At 43.2% G+C, this 12,717-nt stretch overlaps 1 protein-coding gene across 1 annotated transcript in view; it reads right to left on the bottom strand.

Moving 5' to 3' along the window:
- tafa3a (TAFA chemokine like family member 3a) overlaps positions 1 to 12,717 on the bottom strand; it is a 100,413-nt gene that overhangs the window by 1,715 nt on the left and 85,981 nt on the right. The window contains exons 3-4 of the mRNA XM_030091340.1: positions 8,151 to 8,300; positions 7,199 to 7,323 (exon numbers count right to left, since the gene is read on the bottom strand). Of these exons, the coding sequence (XP_029947200.1) occupies positions 7,199 to 7,323; positions 8,151 to 8,300 (275 nt within the window). The remainder of the gene's footprint in view (positions 1 to 7,198; positions 7,324 to 8,150; positions 8,301 to 12,717) is intronic.

The following is a 12,717-nucleotide window of genomic DNA, read 5'->3' as shown; positions in this document are numbered from 1 at the left end:
GTCAATGATTTCCATGCAAACACGGGCTGTATTATTATTCATGATGGCACACTGCCGGCGTAAGTATTCTCAGAGGTTTTCATGAATATTAATCCAAAGGATTGAAAGATGCAGTTTGTACTACTTTAACTCTAAAAATACTCTGGAAGGTGAACGCTGTTCTTTGTCGGTTTGCCCTTTAAAAAGTAGAACACAAGTAACTTTTTGACTTGTCCTGTGATGTTAGAGGCACTTTAAAACACACACAGGAAAAAAAAAAAAAACACACACACACACACACACACACACACACAGAGGCGCATCGACAGAAATAAGAACAGGTGTTCCGGGGTGAGCGCCTGCACGTTATGTCGTTCGGTTAGCAGTTTGCGGCGTTCCACCAGTTGAGTCCACGAGGGGCTTTATCACACGCAATCGCTGTTCGGAGCGATGTAATTCTGAAAATTTCATGGAAGTGTGATTTTTTTTTTTTTTTTCCAGCCGCTTAGAGCTGCTGCTGATGACACAGTGCTCGCTGTTTGGGGAGGCACAATTTAATTTTCACTTCTATGTGACAATCCTCAGGAACCGAGGGTGTGAGAGAATATGGAAATGATTCAGTCTCGCTACAGTTGCGGCAGCAGGCTGCAGACAAACAGTCTCCATACTATGAGTTAAGCCTTTTCATTAAATCAAAACATTATTAAACACACTGGTGTATTCATACCTTATACGCATGCAGTAAAAATATAAAGCTAAAAAAAAAAAAGAAGAAGGAGAAGAAAGGTTAAACAAACAAAAACTAAAACTAAACATGTCCGCGGCAATAAAACCTTCAAAGCCGGGCGAAAGCTTGTTGAAGTAATTAGCATGCTGTGGCATTGTGGGCGTCACTGTGAGGGTTATCGGTGAGTTAAAACACAAAGGAGAGTCAGTGGAACAGAAGACAGCTCCTCGGGGTTTGATGCTTAAGCCGCTTCAGGATGAAAGAGCACACTTGACTGGTCAGCCGTGGTTCAAAGTCTCATTGACAAACAAACTAAGGACCCACCCTTTGATAGAGAGCTACTGAGGGGGTGTGTGTGTGTGTGTGTGTGTGTGTGTGTGTGTGTGTGTGTGTGTGTGTGTGTGTGTGTGTGTGCGTGTGTGTGTGTCTATCCTCATCATTATCCACATAAAGGAACAAAAGGATTGATCCTTTCTGAATAATCACAGTTTTTATGCATGGCTCTCTTAATTCCCACTGGTCGTTTTTCTTGACCTATTGTCTAAAAATCACAAATAACAGGCTCGATTTCTTCCTCCAGCAATGTCTTAAAAAAAAACAGTAATCAATACGGTGATTTAGTTCCTCTTTCTGAACTCAATGGACATCTCATGCTATTTCTTATGGCTTTAAGCTAATCAGATGTTTGACTTCCAAGCTGACACAAAATATTTTAATCTAATTAATATCAAGGCTGTTTAATTTTGTCATTAAGAACACGAGGCGTTGCAAAATACCTCAAAATGATGTTCTTGTACCTATATATTAGCTAGTTGAAGTCGGTTTGAGAAGCACAGCCACTAAATGTGTATTTTTCACTTTAGTTTTTAGAAATTTGAAACATCAGAAGAGAGCCTTGGACTAAATAAACCTCTCTCCTGGGTAGCGGTGGTATGAAACAACTGTCAACGAGACATGATATGCCTGCATGCACAGATGAACACATACAGCAGCACGCAGTGTTGGAGGGTGAAGTTAGCAGAGTCCCTCATGGCAGTTTTGACCTGCTGATAGTGTGGATGTTCAGATCGGACTCACAATGCCAGTTTAGTTCAAGGTCAGATGATTGAACTTGTGTTTTTGAACCTAAGCTTGAAAGATGATGTTTAAGTTAAACATCCTGTGCATTTCATGGAATATTTATTCTGCATTTTAATTATCTTCACTGATGTTCTCATTGATAAAATTAAAATATTATAGGTTGTTGAAACCATTGTAGAACTAAACCCTCACTGTGAGGCGTGAGGAGACGACGCCTTGATGAATCTGGTGTTACATACATGCCCATCGTGGCTGTATGTTAATTAGCAGTGACATCTCAGCACACTCCTCCAGCAGTTACAGTGAAGCGAGAGGTGCTAAACGATTGATACGTTTCAAGCAGCTTATTCATCATCAAGGCTGCGATACACATCTTCTTTTATTCACAGTTGTGGTGCAGTTCATGTAAAACATATTGTCATTATGGCATGAAAATAAATTTCTCTTGGACAGATTTCCATCACTATTCTCTAAAGCATTCTTCACCTGTCAAGAGGGAAGACTGCGTTTTTTTTGCTTTCTGTCCTCTGATTGATCGGAGCCGAAAAGCAGGAGCTGTCAGGGTTATAATTCCTGACATTACCAGCAGGACTATAAAACCGGGCTGCTCGGGGACATGCACGGAAAGAGGCAACAGCTGAAGTTGTCCGAGGAAAAGTGGCTGGAGGGCGTTAACACGTCTGATTTACTGACGCAACTTCATCGCGAGCCGAGACGACACCGTCATCTTTCATCAACAAAGCCACCGCTGGACATCAAGGAAGAAACGATTTATTGTGGTGTTTAAGGTGTTCCTTTCCAACACCTAACTGCTTGTTTTACCTGCATGGCATTATATAGGGCCGCTTTTATGTTCTCAGCTGATTACAACAGCTAAAACCTTCCGAGCTTACTCAAAACACATACATTTAAGGTTGACTGACACTCTAAATTGCCCATAATTGTGAACGTGTGTGTGATTCTCTCTGTTTTCACTGATGGACTGCTGACCTGGCCAGGCTGAACCTGCCTTATCCCATTATTAGCTGGGAACAGCTCCTTCTCCGTCCGAGTCTGAACTGAATAAAGCATGATGGATGGATGGATGGATGGATGGATGGATGATCAAGGCTGCTAAATTTGGAGTAGAATTCTCCTTCAAGGTGGACGCATAATTTACCACCAAATACAGCATGATCATCTCAAATCCTGTTTACAGAGAAAAATTTGATCTATTTCACTTGAGCAAGCGCAGGAAACAGTGGATGAATTCCCTTTTAACAGGAAGAAAACAGTCAGACTCAGAGGTGGCGACAATATGAAGTGTCTAAATGCAGTAAATACAGACTTGCATAAATTTGTGTTTACAGCCACATCAGTTAACGGTTCATTAAATTCAAGACCTTATAAAGTCATTAAAGATAAAATCGTATAATCTAGTTCCAGAGAGTTTGTGTATCAGGTTAAGTGTACAACAGAAGAAGAAGAAGAAGAAGTAGAAATTAACAGCCTGTTTTATAACGTAATTGGAAATCAAGCTGAGCCTTCCTTAAGAGGTATAGATTATCTCTTAACTAGGTAAAAGCTCATGTAGCATCTTTGTCTTGTAAATAATGCTTTATGAAGTAATAACGCCACACATTCCTGGCATTAACGCCTCAGCTAGTGGTTAGCGTTGTTAAATTTACCGACATTTGTGTGTAGACCGTTGGAGAGTTGCAGAGCTGCTGTCTCTCACGGTAGCTGAAGCTCGGGCGTCAACAGCTGCGGAGTGATCTGTACGTCTCCTGTTAACTGATGCAACTTCAGCCGAACCCAATGAATGAATCAGTGACCAGATCAACCCACACGGTGCCGACAGCTCAGCTGATGTGTCACACAAGCAGCGCAGCAGCGCAGCCAATTGTAAATTTCCTGCAGAAGAGGTCAATACTAATTTTGAGCGTGGCTGCCCGGGACTGGGCAGGTGTAAAACTGAAAGACAGTAACTCCTGCCAGAATCTAAAAAAAAAACTTTACTTTTCTGCCCATTTCAACAAGTAAGGTTACAACCATAAATCACTGAAATAAAGAGTCAAACTCGGCTGCGACTCGACCAAAATCACTTTAGACTTCTCATACAAAACAATCAGACCGAGCCGCGAATGGCCGGATATCCTCCATATTAGATTTAGAGGCTCAGAATGACAGCAGCAGGTGCTCAGTAATGGGAAAATATGATAATTACAGTTTTATTATTCAACCCAGAGCTAAAAAAAGGAACAAATGTTTGCTCAGACTTGCTTTGACAACTTGTGAATTCACAAAGCTCTAGTGTATTACTTGTGAAAGGGACGTAAAGTGTATTTTCGTTCAAGAGGCTCCATAGTCGCCGACCTGAACAGAAATGATAGCTTTGATATTTTTTTTGTGATAGCACATTTTTAAAGAGCTGCTCAAGCTTCTTTCAGAGGACTTTTAGCTCACGGAGTAAAGGACTTCACAAGAACCGTCGCAGCGCCCACGCCAGACTTGAGAAGGTTGCGCTGGATGCTCAGAAAGCCCCCCCGTTCATTCCTCAGAATGACGCTTAACTGTCCAGGAAGCTTGGGTACGGCGCCCTCCAGCAAACACAAGCCGTCCCCTCGCTGGCTCTCTGTGGGGGGGGCAGCAAGGCCACAAGCATGGAGCGACCCCCGCTGACTCCCTAATCAAAAAAGAGTGGAGGTTCTGACGGGTTCTACTAGCCACCTGGACCCCTGCTTGTCTGTGCCTCTGTTGCTGCTTTCCCGTGGCTGTGTGAGAGGCCATGAATTATTAACCCAGCTAAAATAAAAAGCTCTGCTTCATCCAGGCCTCCTGTAGCCATGAATAATGGAAAAGGGAGCTCAACTACAGGCGTTTGGTGAGTCAAACAGTGGACCGTGATGGATGGCTAAGGGCCCACTGTGTCCCCCCCTCTTCACCTGCCATCCACTTCAGGTCCACCACACCCTCAAACCCAAAACACACATCCAGATAACCTCCATTAATCTCTACAAGTGCGACAGCTTGAGCTCTTCTGCCCTGTCTTGTCACGGCATACTCAACAATTTTCTCTTTTTAAATCATTATTATTATTATTGTGCTTGTAGAAAAGGTAGAACCCGACTGGAGCCAGTTGAAGCTTAAAAATGAAACCTTTAGGTTCAGATAGATACATGTGATGATTCCATGAATCCCCGGGAGCTACAGTTTCCAACTTGTACCGATGAGCTCATTGGTGTGTAATCGCACTGTGTGCTGCAGAGGCGATAATTACTTTTCAATTTACAAAGAAGTCAAGTGCGCTTTGTTTTCATGTCTCATCCACGTCTTCCTTCTCACCTCAGCCTCCAACTAACAACAGGGTCCTGTGGTAATTCTATCTCAATATTTAATCCTCTAATATATGTTTTTTCTCACCAGGGAGGTGAGAGGTGAATTATTCTTTCAACCCTGAAACTCGGGTTTTCTGGGAAATTATACAGCAGATCCATGCGGAAACAAGAAAAATGTGTTGTTGCATATATTAATGTGGCACAACATGAATATTCAGAGAGGATTGTGACACTCCACACTCTGTTTTCTACTTAGGCTCTGTCTTAAAACAAGCTCAGATGTCAACTTGAGATGAAAACCCAGAGTTCACTCCAGGACTAATAATGAGAACTCCCATGCCATCAAAGACGAATCGAACTACATTATTTTTGAAGTGCTTATCACTTTTCAATCAAGTGATTACCTGAGTATTGACACAGCACGGTACTTTTCTGGAATGTGGGAGGAAACCAGAAAACACATGCAGCGAACAAGCCTGGACTCGAACCGGGTCTGGCGAGAAGGCTAACCACTACACCACCGCGTTTTCAGCTCCTCTTATATAATGTAACAAAGAGATGTCACTGAATTCATAATCCCATATGAACTTTAAATAAATGTCGTCCACAGCACGTTCACACGCTCGTGGCAGAGCGGTATCAGTGCGCGGCAGCATGATGTGAAGGTCATTTCTGAAATTCACCTGACACTGTGCAGCAATGATTTTTTTTTTTTTTTTTTTTTACCTCCCACTAATTTTCTCTTCAAACAAAAGCAAACCTTGTATGTCCAAATGGTCGCAGCAACCTGGATCTGTTATCATCACGGAAAATGAATCTCATCTGGGCTGCAATTGGAAGCATGTGTCTGGTTTTTATTGTCATAATGAACAAAAAATACAATAATATGCAATATGAGTGCAGGTGTTGTTGCTGTGTGTGTGTGTGTGTGTGTGTGTGTGTGTGTGTGTGTGTGTGTGTGTGTGTGTTTGTGTGTGTGTGTGTACGTGTGCACGCATGAAACAAAACAAAAACAGATGCATGTTTCATCTTCAAGAGTTGAAAAAAAATCACGGTCTTTTAATCGAGCTTTTAGAAAATTAATGGAAACCACATGAAAATAATTTGTTTGTTTTTTTGTTTTTTTTTTTTAGTTTCACACAGGAAAACATCAAACACTGAAAATAAATGTTATGGCCTTACACTGGTTCAGTGTGTGCGATGAGGAGGTGGGAGAAGCCTCTAATCTGCACACATAATTTAATTGGTAGTCGAGGTTCTTACCTGAACAAATTTTGTGTGATCTTGCTTCTCCACTGGGGAGAAAAATTAGTTCCAGAGACTGACTTCTGACTTCAAATAATATCATGTTAAATATGCTAAAACTTTTACGTATTTGTGGAAGACAAACAACCCTAAACTGAATGGACAGAATTGAAATTTAACGGCAAAAATGAACACTTCCAAGAAAGTGAAATAACCCAAAGAAGCAAACCATTAAACTTGCACTGAATGCGATCATGTTTAGCAACATTGGAAAATGCCCAGACGGTCCGTGGAGGATTCTGTGGCTTTATTCCACTGGAGAGGAGCTCTGGACTTTGGCTTGAGAAGAGTTCGACCACACACCCCGCTCTGGGACTGCAGACTGTGTGATCTACATAGCTCAAGCGAATTAGCGGATTAAGTAAAATGCAATAAACTGACTTGGTGTAGTTAGACTTCCATGACAAAATGGGACTGTAGCTAAAGAGAACGCTGAACCTAACTCACCTCTTTCTAGTGTTGTAAGCCGATTGCTTGGAGACACACTTCACAGACTCTCCCCTGTGAGTCACATCTTTCTCTCCTGCCGCCTCCGACTCTCCCTGCTCTGCTCTGCACTCATCTGAAGTTAATAAAAAGTCTTCCAGTGCTCTCTCTCGCTCTTGTTTCTTTCTTTTTACCTCGCGCTCTTCCATTTTTGCGGGGTCACATTCCTTTTCGATTATTCTAGGCCGTGGATTTGCAGTCATTTGTCGGCTCTCACAAATCTTTTTTGTTCCTCATACTTTGAAGCAGGATAATTTCAAGTTCATCCACTATTCCATCCCAAAAACCAGTGTGTGAGACGCACCTTGGTTGTCTTAACTTTGTTTCCCGTACTGCAGCTCCATCCTTTGAGATCTGGCAGGACTTTGCACTCCTCCCCGTCCATGCAGGGATGCATCTGGCACCACCACTTCTGTGCAACTATGGACGCTGCGAGGAAGAAGGAGAGCTGTTTAAAAAACAGTACCGGAAGCAATTAGCAGCACGCTGTTTGAAAGTGCAGCGCCGGTCCTGCCCCTGCTGCAGCCTCAACAAGCACCTTCAGCCTCCATGTACGTCCGAGTGATTGAAGAGAGCTTCTTGATCTCTGGCTTGACAGCGCAGGCCTGTCCGTTCTGGCCCTGTGTGTTTTCAGGTCTGAATTACAGGGCGAGGGTCAATGTCAAGCCTGCGAGTGCTGTGAGGAGATGTGCTCGGCATCGGGAGGGCGGCTGTTTGTATGTGGACGGAGTAAGAAAAGCATGCAGAAGACTGGTGCTTCAAGGTCTTGTGTTACTTTGAGGAGGCCTGGAAGGGGGGGGGGGAAGCGGCTTCCCCTGACATTTCTGCAGTGAAAAGAGAACTGTCAAAACCGAGGAAGCCCCTGTCAGAGTGATTACAGTGCGGGGAGAAGATAGGAGATCGATTCACCTGTAACTGAGGCCACTTTGACACGATATTAAATGACCTTCTGTCTACTCGCCTGGACAGATCTGACACGGCCTCAAAAACAGACACCAGCGTCAAGTAAATGTACTGTGCAGGCGATCCGACAATGAGGGAAAAGTGAAGTCTTCCAATCATATAATAACACAAATCTCAACACTGCGCCTTCCTTTCTTTAATACAATAAGCCTCTCGTACACAAATAATCAATGAAATAGGCACCAGAGGCACAGTGACAAGTGTGACAGCTTCGCACCGCGCCGCATTTCTACCCCTAATCAGACGCCGGTTTCGTATCATTAGCAAAATCTATAATGAGAAGGCTGCCGTACCGTCTACACAAGATGGAGCCGCTCTTGTTGTTCCCGCCACCTGTCCGGGGAAGCAGGAGCATTTGACAGTCTGGGATCTCTCTTCGATCTTGTTCTTGTTGCAGCATCGGTGTGCAGCAATTACCTCACAGGTTCCCGCTTTCACATGAACTGCAAGCAGAAGCAAACACAACGGTGAGAAACAAAGTTTCCAGCGCAAGGAAATCATCTTTTTCTTGACATTTTCCTGCGCAGGAAAAAAACAAACAAAAACCAGCCAATATCTGTAATGATGTGAGTTGTGCGCTTTCTTTCATGGACAAAATTACTTTAATTTTGGTAAATGAAAAGGCTTTTACTGCACTTGTTTTCAATAGTCCAACACTACTTTAATAGATCATAAGCAGTCCTGCATTAGTCCCTTTCTCTGCATTCGCTGCTATTTTCGTTATACTCACAGAGAAGTCCATTAGTTCCAACTAAAAACATACATTTGAACAGATTGGCAACGCACATAAAACACTTTATTTTCGGATAAAGACAAAGTAATGTCTGAGGAGAGAATTGCATTTTAGCTTTTAGCAAAGAACTCAGGAGAAGTGCATTTGTGGAGACTATTAAAAAAAAAAGCACAATGCTGAGTACTTTACAGCTGTAGGACAATGTATGGGGGATCAAATACAATGAAAGTACAGTCTCAGTGTTCACTGTGAGCAAGGAAAATGGTGCCCGGTACAACCCTGTGTTTTGAAAAATGGTTGAGGTAACAGACGAAGGAACTTTAGGCTTTCGCTAATCCGAGAAAAGAAAAAAAAAAAAAAAGAGGAAAGACTAAACTTGAGTTATGTTTGCACTCAGCTTTGTATGTCCAGTCGGTGCTGAGCCAAGATAACCAGCTCCAGGTGGCATCTTCTCATTTACTGTAAGATCATGAGTCATATGAATTTAGCAAAGGAGCAAATGAGCACGTTTCCAAAAATGCAGATGTATTTATTAAAATAAGCTGCACAGGCTTGGCTTTAATGGGATTAAACATGCTGGCAAGGATGCCGCTGATAAATCTGTCATGCCATTTATTTCCAATACAAACCTCCAATGTTCACGCTCAAAATATTCAATCCTCACCAACCACTCATTTATTATACAGAGAGCCAAAGAGGCTATTTGTGTAACACTGACAAAGAAACAGCGCAGAGAGGATGTTCAATAAGAATCCTTATTTTGTTGGATCAGTGAAGTGTTTCCATGTTTCTTCTGGTCTGACGAGTCCTATGAGGGCGTTGGAGTAATTTCTCAGCAAAGTCGTGTTTCGAACATCCAGACGCGGCGGCTACTTGAAATCCAGGTCATCCCCCAGGTGGAGGAGCGAGGTGTTGAACCTCAGAGCAGCTACACCTGCTGTCCACATATCCTTGAGCAACACACTTAATCCACGAACCCTGCCCCCAACCAGAGAGCAAAAAAGAAACGCTCTGCTGAGGAGGTTAATTACATAACTCGTGTACATTTCGAGAAAATCAGCTAATCAACATCTCTAAACTTCTTAAACAGGCACAAGAACATTATATTATCAATTACAAGGAGTTTGTTTTCATTGCCAATAGGTTAGATCAAATAGCAATTTTGCTCTCTCTTTATATTCATTAGCTTTCTTTCACAATTCCGAGCATGGCTGTGTATTTACACATAAACGCGGGATCGGTACGGGTAGAAAAAAAAAAAAAAAAACGCATCTGAAAAGTTCTGACATTCTTTTCAGATAAACCTTAATTATGCCTGTAAAGATTTTCAATTTGGGACTTGACTTGAAAATAGATTGCAGGGAGCTTCCATCTTCCCATTAGCCAGCAATCCAGAAATCTCATCTACAACATTAAAAACATTTTGCCTCCAATCAATAAGGTGCTATTCACATTCCCACAAAAGGCAAGACAACAATTGCCGATTGAGTGCTTTTCAGTGAGCCGAAGCTTACTGATGCAAAAACAGGTCAGGCTGCGCGCCCTTGATGTGATTATCTTTAAGCCACCAGCACGCCCCTCCGGTCAAAGTTAATTTTAAAAGTTGGAATAGCTCAGACAGAATATTCAAACTTTGTTTAAAAGACAGATGCGCATGGACTAAAGGCAAACACAAGAGGTGCGACGGCCAAGAGAGTCACAGTCAAATCACCTGACTGTGAAGAGAAACAAACAGAGCGTCTGCTTTAAGTATCCAGAAAAAGCCGCCTTATCTAGCAAGCGCAGTGCAATAAAACAATGGCTTTTTTACACTTCTGCCATATAAATAAAACAACTCAAGGAAGCATCAAGGAACAGATCTCAGTCTTTTGAACCTTTTTATTCTTGTGTGCTTCTTCCTTCACAAAAAGCCACTGATGTGGCTCCCCCTCTGCCAGGAGAAGGGGGGGGGGGGGGGGGGGGGGGGGGGGGGGGGTACGTCTCGAGCTGGGTCCGACTCCGGTCCCTCGAATCATTAAAGTGCAGGAAGCGGCTGGTCGGAGCCGGCCCGTGTGGAGAGTTCTGCTGATTAAAACTGTAGTTGCCGGCCAAGGTCGCTGACTCTGAGGCGGGACCCAAAAACACCATGCAGGGAGGAGAGGATGAGAGGTCGGAGGGCAGGACGCGGTGGTCCGCCCAACAACAATCCATAAGAGAACCAGGAAATGTACAGCTACCACTGTTACTACAGACTGGGTCTGCAGGAAGCTGGAAGTCGGAAACTTAAGATAAAGGCCACTGCAGGAAGAACTCAGAAGTTTATAATGAATAAAAATGAAGCAGCTCAGATTTATTCGAGCTTGTGTTTTGTCACAGTATTCTTCCAGTTTTACTGCCAGAGCAGAGTCATTGTTTAAATCGGTGGGTGTTGAATATTTAAACAAAACCTGAGGCCTACACAGAAACCTCAAAACACTGACCATGTGCCTGGTTTGATTTTGAGCTCCGTAGCCTCACTGTGTTGAGTTTGCATGATCTCCCTGGGCGTGCGCGAGTGTGTAGCTGGAGTGTTTCTCTTGCCCTTCACACTCAGTCGGGTGGGATCAGCTTTAGTGGTAGATTAAGTGTGTATAGAAGACAGATGAACGGTAATGTTTAATGTGTTTACTTAACACCCAAACGCAATTATAACACCATCCAGATCCTCCTTATTCACAGGAGCCTCGTTCATTTGGCTCGCAGCTGTTGCACCTTTAATCTGTCCCACTGTTGGTGTGAAGGGCATCGAGACAATACACAGATTTGATTTGTTGTGCAACTGACACACCCCTGTGTGCAGAGCAACACAGGCAAAACCACGTCTGTGTAAAAGAAAGGTCCAGGCACAGAGAGACCACACGTAAGCTCATGTGCTATGCATTATACTCCTTTTACATCTCATTATTGTGAATAGACAATGGAAAAAAACTCAAAAAATAGAAGAGATGATGCAAAATGGCTTCAGTACCATGTTCTTGCAGCAATGCAGCAGATGCAGTGGAGCTCCATCCTTTGAGATCCGGCATCTAGCTGACTACGTGCAAATTTAAAGAAGAGGACTGCCACCTGTAAATTAGGCCACCGACGATGTCCCTGATGTGAGCAGCTGAAAGGTCAATGTTTTGCTCAAGGGCACATAAAGAGCATAAGATGGCTGATGAACTGTTGACCTGACAGTGTGTGTAATCACCCTGTCATCGTCCTCACGGTGAAAAATCCTCATGAGTTAGCCGTCGGTGAGAGAAGCTGATGGAGGGGGCAGCAAGTTGAAGGGGAGGCAGCCCGCTGTCTGCTCCGCCCGCGGACGTCCAGGTAGCCGCATAAATGGCTCATACGCCCCCCGTGATCAATAGATTTCTATTAAAGCACTTAGGACCGCCATCAGTTTGAATCACCAGGCACCCACGTCAGCAGGAGGGAGAGATGAGAGGCAAGGAAAGGTGAAAGGACAGAGACCACTAATGAGAAGTGGCACAAGGCCCAGCCCTGCAGTCGATCAATAGCACTCTGAAGCAGAAGCACTCTGCTCCACAATCATATTCATCGATCCCCGATTGATAAACGCCGATTTGATGCAAGCAGAACCAACAGCAAGCTGGACAAGCGGGACGAGGGGAACTCACGGGAGCCTTCTCTCAAAATGCCTGATAAAGTCTCAAAAGTCAGTTTCGTTTTATTAACGTGACAAATGCAAAGCTTCGCTTAGAGGAGTCAGGCTGTGCGGCTTTAATGAAAGTATCTATACGGCCGCTCCCTTCTTTTCAACAGGGAGCAAGTCAATAATACATTTGTCATTTTTTTTAAGCAATTTAGGATGAGCTTCATGCCACAAGAAGTTCCCCTACATTCAATGTCAAGATGTAACTACTTATCATTTGAACAGAATTATAAGCCGTTTAATTTATTTATTTGTTCTTGTTTGGTTTACAGCAGAAATAATGAACTTGGGGGGAAAATTCAGCCGGCCAGAGGGTCACACTTGGCAGATAATAGCATTTCGAAGTCTGAAAATGACAAAGTGAGTAATAACTTCTATTTTTTTTTTTAATTTTAAGTATATACTTTCTATCACTGAAAGTTCAACAGTTTCTTTGAGATTTGTAGACACT

Source organism: Salarias fasciatus, chromosome 5 (genome assembly GCF_902148845.1).
Source record: "Salarias fasciatus chromosome 5, fSalaFa1.1, whole genome shotgun sequence".
Classification (NCBI taxonomy): Eukaryota; Metazoa; Chordata; class Actinopteri; order Blenniiformes; family Blenniidae; genus Salarias; species Salarias fasciatus.
This window is presented reverse-complemented; position numbering and strand designations above follow the sequence as displayed.